General features: G+C 51.5%; 1 protein-coding gene across 1 annotated transcript; it reads left to right on the top strand.

Annotated features, from left to right (window-relative positions):
- The first annotated feature begins 282 nt into the window (after window positions 1-282).
- LOC121270993 (CD276 antigen-like) lies at window positions 283-18,132 on the top strand. The gene is made up of 7 exons (XM_041176678.1): window positions 283-374; window positions 3,453-3,508; window positions 9,709-10,050; window positions 11,112-11,414; window positions 12,591-12,740; window positions 15,102-15,158; window positions 17,562-18,132. Exons 1-7 carry the CDS (start codon window positions 283-285, stop codon window positions 17,576-17,578), a joined length of 1,017 nt encoding a protein of 338 aa, XP_041032612.1. The 3' UTR covers window positions 17,579-18,132.
- The last annotated feature ends 584 nt before the right edge of the window (window positions 18,133-18,716 follow it).

Raw genomic sequence — 18,716 nt, 5'->3', positions numbered from 1 at the left:
GTTCTTCCTCATTATCCTGACGCTCTGCTCCTCAGTTGGCTGACCCAACACGTCGAGCGAAGGGATGGGGGTTTAATGTCGCTGGACGCTTGCCAACTACGCCGGACTGAGGGTGAGGCAGGAGCATGGAGGCTGAGGGGGTGGGGGGAAGGGTATCCCCGTTTGCAAAAGTGGACCTCATCGCTGTGATTGGCTGTTTGGACAGCCAATGAGTGGCTGTGAACCAAGCCCCACTCTGGTGATGTCAGAGAGGCTGGCGTTGGAAGCTCTTAAAGCAAGGCCATGCCGGAGGAGAGTCATGTTGTGACTGGCCATGTTAAACTGAAGGACGTGACTGCAGTTCCTTTGATCTCAACTCTTGCAGGAGACGTTGGGTGAGTGCTGGACTTTTGGGGTTACTCTTCCCAGGGAGTGCTGGCCTTGAGAATGGCCCGCCGACATGCTTCTTGCTCAGGGACTTGTGGTTTCTGTGCCAGATTCGAGGGCTCGTGGTGGGTGGAGGAGTGTTATAAGGTAGCATGTCAAGGGAGAGACTGACCCCCCCCCCCCCACCTCCTCCATCCCACTCTTTGAATTGTGGCCATGGGATCTTTTACACCCATCCGAGAGGCAGACAGAGGAACCCAGTTTAATGTCTGATTTACTGTCAGTACTGACTCTTTGAAAGTGCGGCACTCCCTCAGTACTGACCCTCTTGACAGTGCAGCACTCCCTCAGTACTGACTCTCTTGACAGTGCAGCACTCCCTCAGTACTGACCCTCTTGACAGTGCAGCACTCCCTCAGTACTGACCCTCTTGACAGTGCAGCACTCCCTCAGTACTGACCCTCTTGACAGTGCAGCACTCCCTCAGTACTGACCCTCTTGACAGTGCAGCACTCCCTCAGTACTGACTCTCCGACAGTGCAGTGCTCCCTCAGTACTGACCCTCTTGACAGTGCAGCACTCCCTCAGTACTGACCCTCTTGACAGTGCAGCACTCCCTCAGTACTGACCCTCTTGACAGTGCAGCACTCCCTCAGTACTGACCCTCCGACAGTGCAGCACTCCTTCAGTACTGACCTTCTGACAGTGCAGCACTCCTTCAGTACTGACCCTCTGACAGTGCAGCACTCCCTCAGTACTGACCCTCTGACAGTGCAGCACTCCCTCAGTACTGACCCTCCAACAATGAACACTCCCTCGGTACTGACCCTCCGACAGTGCAGCACTCCCTCAGTACTGACCCTCCGACAGTGCAGCACTCCCTCAGTACTGACCCTCCGACAGTGCAGCAGTCCCTCAGTACTGACCCTCTGACAGTGCAGTGCTCTCTATGGGAGTGTCGGCCTGGATTTTTGTGTTCAGGTCCCTGGAGTGGAACTTGAAGTTGATCCTTTTGTCTCAGTCAGTTACTCACGGAGCTGCAACTGACTTCAGCCTCTCATCTCAGAATCTCCCAACTGTGCTGGGTCTCTCACCCCATGGGCCCCATGTTTAGTCAGAGCCCAGTTGGCACAGACAGAGCTCTCCACTGAATCATTAGATTCATCGGAAAGTCTCAGATCGCCCCCTGTCGGGAACTTATTCACGCTTCACTTCCTGTTAGTGTCTCCCGTGCCCTATCTATGATTTACACAGGAAGTCACACACAATCCATTCTGTGGCTGACCATCTTTTGTACTTTGTGTGTCTAAATCTGCTGAGGAAAGGCTTGTGTCGATGCAGGTTTGTGGCTCTGTTCATGAGTGTGAGTGGGAGAAGGTGTGTGTCTCGGTGTGTGGGTGTGAGTGAGAGTCTCAGTGTGTGTGTGTCTCAGTGTGTGGGTGTGAGTGGGAGAACGTGTGTGTGTCAGTGTGTGGGTGTGAGGGTGTGTGTGTGTCTCAGTGTGTGGGTGTGAGTGAGAGAGTGTGTGTGTGTCTCAATGTGTGGGCCTGAGTGAGAGAGTGTGTGTGTGTCAGTGTGTGGGTGTGAGTGAGAGAGTGTGTGTGTGTGTCAGTGTGTGGGTGTGAGTGAGAGAGTGTGTGTGTGTGTCAGTGTGTGGGTGTGAGTGAGAGAGTGTGTGTGTGTGTCAGTGTGTGGATGTGAGTGAGAGAGTGTGTGTGTGTGTCAGTGTGTGGGTGTGAGTGAGAGAGTGTGTGTGTGTGTCAGTGTGTGGATGTGAGTGAGAGAGTGTGTGTGTGTGTGTCAGTGTGTGGGTGTGAGTGAGAGAGTGTGTGTGTGTGTGTCAGTGTGTGGGTGTGAGTGAGAGAGTGTGTGTGTGTGTCAGTGTGTGGGTGTGAGTGAGAGAGTGTGTGTGTGTGTCAGTGTGTGGGTGTGAGTGAGAGAGTGTGTGTGTGTGTCAGTGTGTGGGTGTGAGTGAGAGAGTGTGTGTGTGTGTCAGTGTGTGGGTGTGAGTGAGAGAGTGTGTGTGTGTGTCAGTGTGTGGGTGTGAGTGAGAGAGTGTGTGTGTGTGTCAGTGTGTGGGTGTGAGTGAGAGAGTGTGTGTGTGTGTCAGTGTGTGGGTGTGAGTGAGAGAGTGTGTGTGTGTCAGTGTGTGGGTGTGAGTGAGAGAGTGTGTGTGTGTGTCAGTGTGTGGGTGTGAGTGAGAGAGTATGTGTGTGTGTCAGTGTGTGGGTGTGAGTGAGAGAGTGTGTGTGTGTGTCAGTGTGTGGGTGTGAGTGAGGGAGTGTGTGTGTGTGTCAGTGTGTGGGTGTGAGTGAGGGAGTGTGTGTGTGTGTCAGTGTGTGGGTGTGAGTGAGAGAGTGTGTGTGTGTGTCAGTGGGTGGGTGTGAGTGAGAGAGTGTGTGTGTGTGTGTCAGTGTGTGGGTGTGAGTGAGAGAGTGTGTGTGTGTGTCAGTGTGTGGGTGTGAGTGAGAGAGTGTGTGTGTGTGTCAGTGTGTGGGTGTGAGTGAGAGAGTGTGTGTGTGTGAGGGTGTGTGTGTATGCACGTGTGAGTGTTCTCGTGTGCAAGTACACACACGAGTGCGACCTGTGCAGGCGGTAGTGTCTGTGTGTAAATCTGTGTGTCGGTGTGTGTGAATGCGCAGGTATGCGAGTGTGCGCACGTGGGAGTGTCTGTGTGTGTGTGTGTGTGTGTAGGAGTGTCTGTGTCTGTGTGTGTATGGAAGTGTCTGTGTGTGTGTGTATGGAAGTGTCTGTGTGTGTGTGTATGGAAGTGTCTGTGTGTGTGTGTGTAGGAGTGTCTGTGTCTGTGTGTGTATGGAAGTGTCTGTGTGTGTGTCTGTGTGTGTGTGGGAGTGTCTGTGTGTGTGTCTGTGTGTGTGTGGGAGTGTCTGTGTGTGTGTGGGTGTGTGTGTGTGTGTGGGAGTGTCTGTGTGTGTGTGTGTGGGAGTGTCTGTGTTTGTGTGCGTGTGTGTGTGGGAGTGTCTGTATGCGGGCGTGGGAGTGTGAGAGGAGTCTGTGGAAATGAGACCAGGACTGTTTCACTGAACACAGGTCTCTAACTGTTGGATCTTTTCTCTCTCCATTAGGATGAAGCTGTTCCTGTGCCTGATCCTGTTTGTCTGTGTACATCACGTTTGGTCAGGTGAGTGTCATTTAGAAAGGACATCCACTTTACTTCCCTGGTTTCTGCATTCCGCACAGCCTGAGCCTACCCTGCGTCCCCCTTTTAAATCCCCCTCCTCCCACTGAAGGCAGCAATTCGACCAAGGGCAGCATCACTGCTGCGGCAGGTCCTGCCTACTGGCTGGACAGCAGGGATCATTGCAGGGCTGGCGGGATCCCTGGACGTGGGCCTCTTCTGATCCACAAGGTCCTGAGGCCAATTCCAGCTCGCTCCTGCACCGCCCAACCCTCCCTATACCGTTGGGTTGGAGTAGTTTCAATAACTCCCACATACTGGTAGCTGCAAACATGCTAGTGTAAAATATTGACAGGTTTAAGACACTCCCTTACACCCGCCTCTCTCTGCTGCTTTCTCCTCGACCCTTGGATCACATGAGCCTATGTCACTGCCTTCTATGACATCACAGGCTAAGTTAACCCTTTATGGGACTTGGTCTAACATATTCCATTATACTACACCACCACCCCTCCCATGCCCCAAGCCTCTGTTCAGACTTTTTCTGATGTTTCTGGAAACCCGATGCTTCAGTCTCCTAGTCATTTCGGTGTGTCGAGATCTCGTAGGAAATATGGCTACTTTGTCTGCTCTCTTGGGTACACGTCGACTTTCTTTCTTCCCCCCCACCCACCGTGTCCTCTCTTTGTTTTCTCTCCTCCCTCCCTTTTTGTTCTCTTGAGATTCTCACCTTCTCTCACACCGCGATATCCGACAAGGGTCCACAATTCACAAAACGCAGTTTCGAGAGTTTACAGAATTCTAAGCATCAGAGAACCCAGGACACGATGGCATTGGATTTGAGGAAAGACGTTGAGGCGTTTGCTACAAGGGCAGTCCTTAATCTACCGGCAACTATGCGAAGATTGAGCGAGATCAAAGAGGCTCAAAAATCAGAGAATTTTGTAACAGGATGGCCAACATATATACCACATAGTCCTATCTTGAGATCATATTTCAAGCAGTGAACACATCTGCCATTGGTCAATGGTTCATTGATATGAGATGCTAGAACAGTGACCCCGAGAGCATTGAGATTTAAGACCTTACAATGCCTACATCAAGGCCAAATAGCTGTTACCAAGTGCAGAGCCACAGCCCTGTATTCGGCTTGGTGTCCGGGTCTCTCGAAGTCATTGAAAGAAATTATGTCTAGGTGTATCACAGGTACAAGTCGCAAAGAACCACTTCCCATGACTAACTTGCACGGAGTCAATCCATTCTGCAGGGGGTGAGGATCTATAACTCGAGACCGTTGGCTGAAAACCCTCATTCTATTTCAGTAATGCCTTCACAGTTCAGACACCTCCCTCAGCTTCCCCGTTTGCCTGGGGGAACCTTGGTGAACTTGCTGTGTGAACAAATCCAAATAATTCTCTTCAAAGTGTTACAGCGTCTTTACTAGTCTGCCATACCTCGTCCTCCTCTCGTGCGTAGGGAGGGAATAAGGCTGCTTTATTCTGCTGCCGATCCTCTGTTGGACAGAGTTTGAACTTTGTAGATGGTTCGGGATCAGCTGCTTTAGTGTCTTCTTTCATTTCTGATGATGGCAAACTCTCTGGTCTCCGATTTTTTACACAGTTCCTCAACTGTAATCAAACCTCTTCTGTTTCTTCTGACTGCCCTGCTCCACCTGGACAATGTAAGGTCTCGGATGTGGTGATATCTCCACACCGTGATTGATCTCTGATCCAAACCCCTTCTCCCCGCTTGGAGATCTGAAAATGTTCTTGCCCTGTGACAACTATTACAAGTGTTTACATCTCTTTGCTTCAGGAATTTTACTCTCATCTCATGTCTCTAAGCCGATGAAAAGATTTGACATTGTCCTTTTGAAAGGTGCCTAGATCTGATGTTATTCCAAAGGATAACCTGTTAAAACAGAATCTTCCAGATGGTGTTATGAAAGTTGTGAGAGGCTCGGACTCCTTTTCCAGTGGGTATTTTGCCAGAATCTGCTCCTAGCATCTAAGTCAGAGAATATCAAACTCTTTCCTAGTTTAGCTAAACTCTCGTTGACTGATACCATTGGACAGACATCTCTTTCCATAGTTTTATCAAATTGTATGAGATCAACGTATATCATAAGACCATAAGACATAGGAGCAGAAATTAGGCCGTTCGGCCCATCAAGTCTGCTCCTCCATTCAATCATGGCTGATAGGTTTCTCAACCCCATTCTCCCTCCTTCTCCCCGTAACCTTTGATCCCCTTACCAATCAAGAACCTGTCTATCTTGGTCTTAAATACACTCAATGACCTGGCCTCCACAGCCTTCTGTGGCAATGAATTCCATAGATTCACCACTCTCTGGCTAAAGAAGTTTCTCCTCATCTCTGTTCTAAAAGGTATTCCCTTTACTCTGAGGCTGTGCCCTCGGGTCCTAGTCTCTCCTACTAATGGAAACATCTTCCCCACATCCACTCTATCCAGGCCTTTCAGTATTCTGTTAGTTTCAATCAGATCCCCCCTCATCCTTCTAAAGTCCATCGAGTATAGACCTAGAGTCCTCAAATGTTCCTCATATGTTAAGCCTTTCATTCCTGGGACATTCTCGTCAACCTCGTCTGGACCCTCTCCAGGGCCAGAACATCCTTCCTGAGATACGGGGCCCAAAATTGCTCACAATATTTTAAATCGGTCTGACCAGAGCCTTATAAAGCCTCAGCAGCACATCCCTGCTTTTATATTCTAGAACTCTCGAAATAAATGCCAACATTGCATTTGCCTTCCTAACTACCGACTCAAGCTGCAAGTTAACCTTAAGAGAATCCTGGACTCGGACTCCCAAGTCCCTTTGCACTCCAGTCTTCTGAATTATATCCTTGAGGAAGCGCTTGGCTCCAGAGCTGGTTCCATCCCTGAGCACCAACTCTTTGGTTCGTTTACAGGTGAAATGATTCCTTGTCTTACCATTGAGTCAATCTTTTTCTTTAGCTTTGGAAGTGAAGGGTGTGGAACCTTTCTGGGTGTGGATAAACATATTGGTTTCTCTTCTAGGCTTGGTGTGATACAAGATGCTGCTTTTAGCTTTCCTAATCCTGTAAATAACTTTGGGAATTCTGCTCCGAAGTCTCCTGCACCATTCTTTATTTCTTCTACTCTGTGGATTAGGTTCAATTTCATTCAAGCCTTTCTGCTTAAAAGTGGACAACTCTGATCTTGAAGTACGTGCAGTCCTGCAGTAGTTACTTTCTCTCTATGCTTTGAAGTAGCTGCTCGTTCTCCCAGAACCTTCAGCTCTGTTCCTCCTGGGGAGTCCGTGTAAAACTTGCTTGTTTAACCACAGTTCAGCCTCTGACAGACCTGAAACTCCAGCCCCAGTGTCTAATTTAAAGTGTTTCCAGCGACCTTCCACCCGGACCTCTACACTCCAATAGTTTCCACCTCCTGCTTTAACCTCTCCTGAGAAGGATATCTCAATGTCCCCCGTGAATCATCAACTTCACAGGCTGTTTCCTTTAAAAACCATTTCTTTTTGAGCATCCTGCTCGTTTTTATTCTCTCCGCTGTGACATCCTGTCTGAAAACGCCCCAGGTTTTTGCACCAATGGCATTGAACGTCTTTGGTGGGACAATTCCCATGCCTGTGCCTTTCTCCTCCAAGTCAACCAGTACTGCCCCCATTACTTGCTTTCTATGCTCCTTCTCTACATTTTCCCTTTTTTAAATGTCCAGTGAATTCAACTGTATCTGTTACTTTGGGATTCTGGTTTCTCACTCTCTCTCTCACTCTCTCTGGCACTCGCTCTTTCTCTCGCTCTCTCGTTCTTTCTCATGCTCTCTCTCTCGCGCTCTCTCTCTTGCTCTCTCTCTCGCGCTCTCTCTCTCTCACTCTTTATTGTGCTCGCTCTTTCTCTCGCTCATTCTCACTCTCTCACTTTCTCTCTCTCTCTCTCTCGCTGTCATTCTCTTTCGCTCTCGCTGTCTCTCGTGCTCTCTTGCTCTCTCCCTCGCTCTCTCTTGCGCTTGCTCTTTCTCTCGCTCTCTCTCGCTCTCTCTCGCTCTCTCTCTCGCTCTCTCTCTCGCTCTCTCTCTCGCTCTCTCTCTCGCTCTCTCTCTCGCTCTCTCCCTCGCTCTCTCCCTCGCTCTCTCTCTCGCTCTCTCTCGCTCTCTCTCTCGCTCTCTCTCTCGCTCTCTCTCTCGCTCTCTCTCTCGCTCTCTCTCTCGCTCTCTCTCTCGCTCTCTCTCTCGCTCTCTCTCTCGCTCTCTCTCTTGCGCTCTTTCTTGCGCTCTCTCTCTCGCTCTTTCTCACGCTCGCTCTCTTGCTCTTTCTCACTCTCTCTCGCTTTCTCTCTCTCTCCCTCTCTCTCTCTTGCTCTCGTTCTCTTTCACTCTCACTGTCTCTCGCGCTCTCTCTTGCTCTCTCTCTCGCTTTCTCTTGCACTCGCTCTTTCTCGTGCTCTCTCTCTCTCTTGCTACCTCTCTTGCTCTCTCTCTCGTGCTCTCTCTCTCGTTCTCTCTCTCATTCTCTCTCTCACTCTTTCTCTCGCTCTCTCTCTTGCTCTTTCTCACGGTCTCTCTCTCTCACTCTCGCTCTCTCTCTCTCACCTTCTCTCTCGCTCTCTCTCTCACTCTCCCTCTCTCGCCTTTTCTCTCGCTCTCTCTCTCTCGCTTTCTCTCTCGTTCTCTCTCTCACTCTCTCTTGTCCACTCTCTCGCCAGCTCTCTCTCTCTCGCTTCCTCTCTCTCTCTCTCTCTCTCTCTCTCGCTCTCTCTCTCTCACTCTCTCTCTCGCTCTCTCTCTCACTCTCTCTCTCTGCAGCGTCAAGTCTTCTTGGGGCTACAAATGATCTGATAGTGCACAATCCACTACTCCACCAACTATTATGTCATGAATTGGCTCCTCTTTCAGATTACCATGCTCATTCTGCTAATTGGTTCAAATCATTCAGAAATGTGTCAGTGTTTCTCCCGCTCACAGTCTGGCTTTGCTGTGACACCCAATCTGGTGCAAAATCGAGTGAAACTCTCACATCACTTTGGCCACACTTCAGCCTGATCCAAGCATGTAACCTACTCAAAAATTACTGGTCGGAGTAGAGATTTTCCTAGCACCATCTTTTTACCGCTTGCCACCATAGTATTGAGTTGTTGGGTTGGAGTAGCTCCAGAAACCCCAAAGGCTATCGGGTGTCAAACTTTATCATAACATATTTACAGTAATGGGAACTGTCCCTTACACTGGCTTCATTCCAAACTGCTTTCTCCTGGATTACATGAGTATATGTCACTTCCTTTCATGACATCACTGACTGCTGCAGTTAACCCTTTATGGCACTTAGTCTAACATACTCTGTTATACTACATCTCCGCACCTTCCCTCCCTGGCACCCATCCCCTCTCCAGTGCAATCGCGAGACAAAGATTCGGGGCCGGGTGGCTGGGAGTTAGACTGGCCGGTGCAACTCTTTAGCGAGTTGAGGAGAGGCAGGGGAAGGGAGGGAGGGAGAGAGATGGAGGTTGGGAAGGATAGGATGTAGGGAGGGAAAGCGGGAGAGAAGGATAGAAGGAAGGAGAGGGACAGAGAGAGAGAGATGAGGAGAGGAAGAGAGGGAGCGAGAGGGCAGAAGAAGGGAGGCTTGGGAAACAGAGGGAGGATTTTGATTTTGATATTTCTCCCCATCAATCTTGATACAGAAGCCAAAAAAAAATGTATATTCACATTATATCAGAACCGAGAGGTTATAGCTATCAGGAAAGAGTGAACAGGCTGGGTCTCTTTTCTCTAGAATAGAGAAGGCTGAGGGGGTGACCTGATCGAGGTCTTTAAAATGATGAAAGGGTTTCGATAGGGTAGACGTAGGGAAGATGTTTCTATTTGTGGATGAGACCAGAACCAGGGGCCAGCGATATACGATCATCACTAACAAATCCAATGGGGAATTCAGGAGAAACCTCTTTACCCAGAAAGTGGGGAGAATGTGGGACTCGGTCCCACAGGGAGTGGTCGAGGTGAATAGTGTCGATGTATTTAAGGGGGGAAGCTGGATAAGCACATGAGGGAGAGAGGAAGAGAAGGATAGGGTGAGGGGGTGAGATGGAGAGGGGGTGGGAGGAGGCTCGTGTGGAGCAGAAACACCAGCACGGAGCAGCTGGGGCCGAATGGCCTGTTTATGTGGTGTGAAGGGGATGTAATTTTGTGTATTTTGCTTGTGGTTTCAGACTGTGCCCAGCGCTGTGTTGTGACCGGACTGCTAGGTGGTCAAGCAACGCTACCCTGCACCTATAAGGAAAAAGGAAGTTTCCCGCTCTCATCTGTCCGTCTATATTGGCAAACGGATCAGAAAGAGCTGGTCTATGGATATTACAATAGCCAAAGCGATGAAACTCACCAGAAACACCAGTACAAGGGGAGAGTGATAGTCTTCGAGACTGAGGTACAGAGTGGAAATCTCTCTCTCCAGATTCACAATCTCACCATTAATGATGAAAAGAACTACTTCTGCTACTTCTTTGTCAACACTAAGAAGGTCCTTGAGTGTCATGTCCAACTGCAGATAGCTGGTAAGCTACTGGTTTAAGAACCTCTGAACTGTGAGATGCCATCTCCCCCACACTCTTCCCCTCCAAAGGGTAGAATTCCTCATCACTCACAATATATCCATCAAACTGAGATACATTCAGTAACACAGGGCACTGGGAGGAGAGGTGTTACTGAGTTACAGTGTGAGGGAGCTGGATTAACATCAGTACAGATACAGTCAGTAACACAGGGCGCTGGGGGAGAGGGGTTACTGAGTGACAATGTGAGGGAGCTGGATTAACATCCGTTGAGATACAGTCAGTAACACAGGGCGCTGGGAGGAGAGGGGTAACTGAGAGACAGTGTGAGGGAGCTGGATTAACATCAGTAGAGATACAGTCAGTAACACAGGGCGCTGGGGGGAGAGGTGTTACTGAGTGACAGTGTGAGGGAGCTGGATTGACATCAGTAGAGATACAGTCAGTAACACAGGGCACTGGGAGGAGAGGTGTTACTGAGTTACAGTGTGAGGGAGCTGGATTAACATCAGTAGAGATACAGTCAGTAACACAGGGCGCTGGGGGGAGAGGGGTTACGGAGTGACAATGTGAGGGAGCTGGATTAACATCAGTACAGATACAGTCAGTAACACAGGGTGCTGGGGGAGAGGGGTTACTGAGTGACAGTGTGAGGGAGCTGGATTGACATCAGTAGATATACAGTCAGTAACACAGGGCGCTGGGGGAGAGGGGTAACTGAGTGACAGTGTGAGGGAGCTGGATTAACATCAGTAGAGATACAGTCAGTAACGCAGGGTGCTGGGGGAGAGGGGTTACTGAGTGACAGTGTGAGGGAGCTGGATTAACATCAGTACAGATACAGTCAGTAACACAGGACGCTGGGGGGAGAGAGGGATTACTGAGTGACAGTGTGAGGGAGCTGGATTAACATCAGTACAGATACAGTCAGTAACACAGGACGCTGGGGTGAGAGGTGTTACTGAGTTACAGTGTGAGGGAGCTGGATTAACATCAGTACAGATACAGTCAGTAACACAGGGCGCTGTCAATTTATAATTCTAAGACCGATTTCTCCTCTACAGCTCGCTTCAGTCGCCCAGTGATATTGGGACCACAACAGGAAGCTATTCGACCAGGTGAGGAAGTGAACCTCACCTGCCAATCCTCAGGCGGGTACCCGAAGCCACTTGTTAATTGGACGGACGCCGGGGGCAACTTGCTGCCTGGACAAAGCCAGGTGGACACAACAATGCAGCCTGACCCAGTCAGCGGCCTCTGGAATGTGACGAGTGTCCTGCGAGTGAATGTAACTGTTACCTCCACCTTCCTCTGTTCCATCTTCAACATTTGGACACAGGAGAAACAGGATTCAGAAGTGTCAAACAGTAAGTGACACTTACTTTATATTATCCATTGTTCAACACGTGGTTAAATCATCTCCTTCAGCGTTCTTACCTCCAAGAGTTCAGCACTCTTACATTCGGGTAACAACATCCAGGGTCAATACTGAGGTAGCGCCGCACTGTCAGAGGGTCAGTACTGAGGGAGAGCTGCACTGTCAGAGGGTCAGTACTGAGGGAGCGCTGCACTGTCAGAGGGTCAGTACTGAGGGAGCGCTGCACTGTCGGAGGGTCAGTACTGAGGGAGTGCCGCCCTGTCGGAGGGTCAGTACTGAGGGAGTGCTGCACTGTTAGAGGGTCCGTACTGAGGGAGCGCTGCACTGTCGGAGGGTCAGTACTGAGGGAGCGCTGCACTGTCAGAGGGTCAGTACTGAGGGAGTGCTGCACTGTCCACGGGTCAGTACTGAGGGAGTGCCGCCCTGTCGGAGGGTCAGTACTGAGGGAATGCCGCCCTGTCGGAGGGTCCGCACTGAGGGAGTGCTGCACTGTCGGATGATCAGTACTGAGGGAGTGCCGCCCTGTCGGAGGGTCAGTACTGAGGGAGTGCTGCACTGTTAGAGGGTCCGTACTGAGGGAGTGCTGCACTGTCGGAGGGTCAGTACTGAGGGAGTGCTGCACTGTCGGAGGGTCAGTACTGAGGGAGTGCTGCACTGTCGGAGGGTCAGTACTGAGGGAGTGCTGCACTGTCGGAGGGTCAGTACTGAGGGAGTGCTGCACTGTCGGAGGGTCAGTACTGAGGGAGCGCCGCACTGTCGGAGGGTCAATACTGAGGGAGCGCCGCACTGTCGGAGGGTCAGTACTGAGTGAGTGCTGCACTGTCGGAGGGTCAGTACTGAGGGAGTGCTGCACTGTCGGAGGGTCAGTACTGAGGGAGTGCTGCACTGTCGGAGGGTCAGTACTGAAGGAGTGCTGCACTGTCGGGGGGTCAGTACTGAAGGGGTGCTGCACTGTTGGGGGTCAGTACTGAAGGAGTGCTGCACTGTCGGAGGATCAGTACTGAGGGAGCGCTAGAGAGACACGGAGAGAGACCGAGAGACAGAGAGAGCCAGGGACAGAGGGAGAGAGACAGAGAGATAAAGGGGTGACAAATTAGTGCAATTGTTACCTGTTAATAATCAATGATTGATCTGCACTTTGTAACAAGAATCCTTTATATTGCAGTTACACTCAATACCAAGCCTTATCCACAGACAGGAGCTGCTCATGCACACTATCTCATCGCCATCTATGTGCTGATCGCTGCTTTTTTATGTCTGGTTGTTGTGGCAATCATTGTCTTTTCAAGAAAACGACATAAGAGTTTTTACAGGGGTGAGTGTTAATCAAGGAGTTTAACCTGATCCCTAGGAACAAGAAGTGGCCATTCAGCCCCTCGAGCCTGTTCCTCCATTCAACGGGAACCTGGCTGACCTGTGACCTAACTCCACATACCCGCCTTTGCCCCATTTCAATTAATCCCTTTGGATAACAAAAGTCTATCAATCTCTCCGATTTAAAACGAACAATTGATCAATCGCCATTTGGGGAAGAGAATTCCAAACTTCCCCCACCCTTTGTGTGTAAAAATGTTTCCTAATTTCACTCCTGAAAGGTCGGCCTCTCATTTTTAGACTCTGTCCCCAAATCCCAGACTCCTCCCCCACCCCCCCACCCCCCCCCCCCCCCCCCACCCCCCCACCCCAACCAGGGGAAATAGTTTCTCTCTATCGACCCTGCTCTGTCCCCCTTAATATCTTCAAAACTTTGATCAAATCCTCCCCACCTTAACCCTCTAACTTCCAGGGTAATACAAGCTGAGTTTGTGTTTAATCTCTCCTCGTAAATTAACCCTCGGAGTCCTGGTCTCATTCTGGTAAATTGACACTGCGCTCCCTCCGAGGTCAGTACATCCTTCCTAAGGTGTGGGGCCCAGAGCGTCTCACAGTGACTCCCAGGTGCGGTCCAACCAGGGCCTTTGTATAGGCTGAAGTGTGATTCCTACCGCCTTGTATTCTAGTCCTGTAGATATGAGAGATTTAAGATGCAGATCAGCCACTGTCTATTGTAGTGGTGATGGAACAGTCTTGAGGGGCTGAGTGGCCTTCTCCTGTTCCTATCTCAATCCCTGACCTTGGGCGATCACTTCCGGGTTGAATGGAGGTGAGGGGGCGGGATCTGAAAAAGCAGCCATTCAGCTCCCAGAGAACGGGTTAGCTATTTCAGTATTACCATGAGGTTGGGAGATCTAACTCCTCTTCTTGTGGGGGGTGGGGGGGGTATAACTGTATCGGGCTGGGCTCACCAGGATTCGGGGGTAACCCATCAGTCGATGGGAGGTGGGAAGTTGAGCTTTTACAGCACTGCTTGTGGGTCAAGTGGATCAGAAGGCTTCCTTGAAGCCCTTTTACCTACCTCACCTTCTTCCCTGGGATTGGACCAGGAATCATTATCGCAGAATCAGTTATGGCACAGGAGGAAGCCATTTGGCCCATCGAGTCCATGCTGTCTCTCTGTAGAGCAATCCAGTCAGTCCCATTCCCCCCGCTCTATCCCCATATTTCTGCAAGTTTATTCCCCTCAAGTGTCCGTCCAATTTCCTTTTGAAATCGTCCAACGTCTCCGCTTCCACCATCCTCATAGGCAGCGAGTTCCAGCTCATCACCACTTGCTGTGTAAAAAAGTTCCCCCTCACATCCCCCTCCTGCCCAAAACCTTCAATCTGTGTCCCCCCCCAGTCCTTGTACCATCAGCTAATGGCAAGAGCTTCTCTTTGTCTACCTTATCTAAACCCTTCATCATCTTGTACACCTCGATCAGATTCCACCCCCCCTCAATCTCCTTTGCTCCAAGGAGAACAACCCCAGCTTCTCCAACCCAACCTACACATGAAGATACAAAATAGGAACAGGAGGAGGCCATTCAGCCCCTCAAGCCTGTTCCGTTAAGGTCAAGACTGATCTGTTTTGTATTTCGAGTTCCACATTCCCATCTACCCCCGATAACCTTTGACTCCCTTGCCTAACAAGAACACATCTTAAAAATATTCCGTGACCGCCCCCCCCCAACCCCACACCACCTCCTGAGGCAGAGAGTTCCAAAGTTGCACAAGCCTCTGAGAGAAAAAAGATTCCTCCTCACCTCTGTCCTAAAATCCCTCATCCCCGGAAGCATTCTGCTCAATCCCCTCTGCACCCTCTCAAGGACCCTCAAATCTCTTCTGAGAGTGAGGTGACCGGAAGGGAACAAAATCCTCTAGTTGTGGCCCAACCAGAACAGAGTAAAAGTTCAGCGTAACCTCCCCTGATTTGGTGCTCAGTGTCTCGGTTTCTGAAATCCAAGCTCCTGTGTGTCTCGCTGACCACTCTCAGACCCCGGTCAATCACCTTCAAATATCAAATACCCCTTCTTCCCCACCCCCCCAAATCTGCTGTCCAGCCTGATTCCTGGGGGCAGTGTCTTGGCAACAGACCCCTGGTTATCCTGGGTCCACAGTTCCAACCCCAGCCCCCCCGCCCCCCAACCCCAAACTCCCGGCCTCAGGAAACCTGCCAAAGCGTCGAGAGCGTCTGGATGGAGGACCGACCAGGGAAAGATGGCGCGATTTCGAGAGGCTCTAGGCCCAGCCGAACGGTCTCTCCCTCTCCCTGACACCTTTCACATTCTCTCTCTCTCTCTCTTCACCCTCTTCCACAGGTGTGGCCACAGCAGATGGAGGAACAAACCGAACCGGGATTTACAACACTTCAACAGGTTATCTCTCTTTTACCGTATCCTTCCCTCTCTCATGCGTTTCTCCCCCACCCTCTCTCTCCCTCCCGCTCTCTCTCTCACGTACTCTCCTCATCACCATCTCTCTCTTTTACTGCCTTATCTACCACTCCTCCCTCTCTCTCTCTCTCTCTCACTTTACATCTCTCCCCCTCCCCCCCTCACACTCCCCCCATGTCTTTTTCCATCTCTCTCTCTCTATTGCCCTGACTCTCTCGCCCCCTCCCTCCTGTGCCTCCCCCTCTCTCCTTTTCTCCTGAGCTCCTCTCTCTCCCCTCCTTTGTCTCTCTCACTCTTTCTCTCTGCTCAGCACTCCATCTCTTTCCCTCTTTCTCTCCCTGTGCCTCCCGCTCTCTGTCTTCCCATCTATCTGTCACTCTCTCTTTCTAACTCTCTCTTGCTCCCCCTATCGCACTTGACTATTGTTCTCTCTTTCTCTCTCTCTCTCTCACTCTCCCTCTCTCACTCTCCCTCCCTCACTCTCTGTCCCTCTCCGCTGCTCTCTCTCTCTCACTCTCTAAATCTCCCAGTCTCTTTCCTTCTCTCTCTTTCTACATTTCACACTCGACTATCGCTCGCTCCTTGTTTTATACTTTCTCCCTCGCTCTCCCACCCTCTCTTCTCTCTCCTCCATCTCATGCTCTCCCTCTCTCCTTCTCTCTCTCCCTTCCCTCCCTCTCTATCACTCCCTCTGTGTGAGTATACAGTTGGACATGGGGAAGCTGTGTGAGAGAATCCTGCGATTTATCAGTTTCTTTCCCTGAGGACTAAATGAATCTTTAATTTTACAAAGTGCTGGATTCCACTGAGAGACCACCCTGCTTGCTCACCCAAAGACACTGACGCCCCATGGCCTACGGGTTCAGTCCTGACTCCAGCCAATGGCAACTTGTTCAAGTGTGCATTGTCCACATGCAAATGTGGAGCCTGACTGGAGCTGGGCTGTTTGACTAACTAGGGCATCGCAGCTGAGCCCCGTCATGTCCCAATTGGGTGCAGGTTCACCCAACATTTCATCCTTGTTTTAAAATCCCTCCTCACCCTCCCTCCTTATCTCTGTAACCTCCTCCAGCTCCCGAACCATCCCTATCTCTGTAATCTCCTCCAGCCCCTACAACCCTCCCTCCTTATCTCTGTAACCTCCTCCAGCTCCCGAACCCTCCCGGGCTCTGTAACCTCCTCCAGTCTCTACAACCCTCCCTAACTCTGTAACCTCCTCCAGCCCCTACAACCCTCCCTATCTCTATAACCTCCTCCAACACCTACAACCCTCCCTATCTCTGTAACCTCCTCCAGCCCCGACAACCCTCCCCATCTCTGTAACCTCCTCCAGCCCCTACAACCCTCCCTATCTCTGTAACCTCCTCCAGCCCCTACAACCCTCCCTATCTCTGTAACCTCCTCCAGCCCCTACAACCCTCCCTATCTCTGTAACCTCCTCCAGCCCCTACAACCCTCCCTATCTCTGTAACCTCCTCCAGCCCCTACAACCCTCCCTATCTCTGTAACCTCCTCCAGCCCCTACAACCCTCCCTATCTCTGTAATCTCCTCCAGCCCCTACAACCCTCCCTATCTCTGTAACCTCCTCCAGCCCCTACAACCCTCCCCATCTCTGTTATCTCCTCCAGCCCCTACAACCCTCCCTATCTCTGTAACCTCCTCCAGCCCCTACAACCCTCCCTATCTCTGTAACCTCCTCCAGCCCCTACAACCCTCCCTATCTCTGTAACCTCCTCCAGCCCCTACAACCCTCCCTATCTCTGTAACCTCCTCCAGCCCCCTACAACCCTCCCTATCTCTGTAACCTCCTCCAGTCCCTACAACCCTCCCCATCTCTGTAACCTCCTCCAGTCCCTACAACCCTCCGAGATCTCTCTGCTCTCCTCCAATTCCGGCCGCTTGACCATCCCCCGATTCCCATCGCTCCACCATTGGCGGCCGTGCCTTCAGCTGCCTGGGGACCCTGAGCTCTGGAATTCCCTCCCTAAACCTCTCTGACCCTCCCTCTCTCCCTCTCCCTCTCTCTATCTCTCTCTCTCTCTCTCCTCCTTTAAGATGCTCCTTAAAAATCGACCTCTGTGACTGTCCTGTTGGTCACCTGACCTTAATATGTCCTTTTGTGGCTCGGGGTCAAACTGCGTTAAAGGTCTGGGAGAGCCCCGGGAAACAGGCACGAGCAACATGCCCACTGCCGCAGAGATGGTTAATGAACGAGTGGGGTGTGCTCAGGATGGGAGTGGGAGAAGGCTTTGGGGGAGTGACTGAGGGATGGGTAAGCCCTGCAGATCTGCTGGGGGGCCAGCAGGTGGTGGTGTGGGGCTATCCTGGGCGGCACAGGCTCTGTCCGGTGTTTTAATGTGCCCGTCTCGATCTCTCCTCCACAGAGACGTGCAACCTTTAAGGCAGCGAGAGGTTGGCCGACGCCGGGAGGGGAGGCAGGAGGACCAGCCTGGCCCAGTGAGTGCCTCCTCAGGAGGAGGAGGAGGAGGAGGAGGAGGACGAGGAGGAGGTGCCTCCCAGCAGGGGGCAGCAGCTCCGCCTGAAGGGGACAGAAATGGAGGAGCCTCCAACAGCTAGGTAGACGAAGCAATGGAGGTTCCTCGCCCGGACCGGCTAACGTTGAGAAGAGAGGGCAAGGCCAGCAAGGAAAGAGAGAGAGTCTACCTTTCTCCAACCCCCTTTTCACCACCTCAGCCCGTCCCAGAGTGCTTTGCGGCCGATGGACTATGGTCAGGTTGAAGCGCGCTCGCCGCTGTGATGCCAGCTGCGCACAGCAAGATCCCACCGACAGCAACATGATAACGGCCCAGATCACCTGCTTTCCTTTCTCGTGCTGGTGGCTGAGGGATAAATATCGGCCCCAGGACAACCGGGGAGAACTCCACCCCCCCACCCTGCTCTTCAGCTAAATAGCGGCCATGGGATCTTTCACACCCGCCCGAGAGGGCAGACGGGGGCCTCGGTTTAATGTCTCATCAGAAAGACGGCACCTCTGACAGTGCAGCGCTCCCTCAGTACTGACCCTCCGACAGTGCAGTACTCCCTCAGTACTGTCCCTACAACAGTGCAGCACTCCCTCAGTACTGACCCTCTGACAAGTGCAGCACTCCCTCAGTACTGTCCCTACAACAGTGCAGCACTCCCTCAGTACTGACCCTCTGACAAGTGCAGGACTCCCTCAGTACTGTCCCTACAACAGTGCAGCACTCCCTCAGTACTGACCCTCCGACAGTGCAGCACTCCCTCAGTACTGACCCTCTGACAGTGCAGCACTTCCTCAGTACTGACCCTCTGACAGTGCAGCACTTCCTCAGTACTGACCCTCCGACAGTGCAGCACTCCCTCAATACTGACCCTCCGACAGTGCAGCGCACCCTCAGTACTGACCCTCCGACAGTGCAGCACTCCCTCAGTACTGACCCTCTGACAGTGCCGCACTCCCTCAGCACTGATCCTCTGACAGTGCCGCACTCCCTCAGCACTGATCCTCTGACAGTGCCGCACTCCCTCAGCACTGATCCTCTGACAGTGCCGCACTC

This window comes from Carcharodon carcharias, chromosome 29 (genome assembly GCF_017639515.1).
Source record: "Carcharodon carcharias isolate sCarCar2 chromosome 29, sCarCar2.pri, whole genome shotgun sequence".
Lineage (NCBI taxonomy): Eukaryota > Metazoa > Chordata > Chondrichthyes > Lamniformes > Lamnidae > Carcharodon > Carcharodon carcharias.
The sequence above is the reverse complement of the archived record's forward strand: the minus strand, read 5'-3'. Positions and strand labels throughout refer to the sequence as shown.

What these genes read in the sequence shown, in the direction of transcription:
- LOC121270993 (XM_041176678.1), top strand. Translation starts at nt 283, where the DNA reads ATGCCGGAGGAGAGTCATGTTGTGACTGGCCATGTTAAACTGAAGGAC. An exon ending in ACTCTTGCAGGAGACGTTGG is followed by an intron (nt 375 to 3,452) that starts GTGAGTGCTGGA and finishes TCTCTCCATTAG; the next exon opens with GATGAAGCTGTTCCTGTGCC. An exon ending in ACATAAGAGTTTTTACAGGG is followed by an intron (nt 12,741 to 15,101) that starts GTGAGTGTTAAT and finishes CCTCTTCCACAG; the next exon opens with GTGTGGCCACAGCAGATGGA.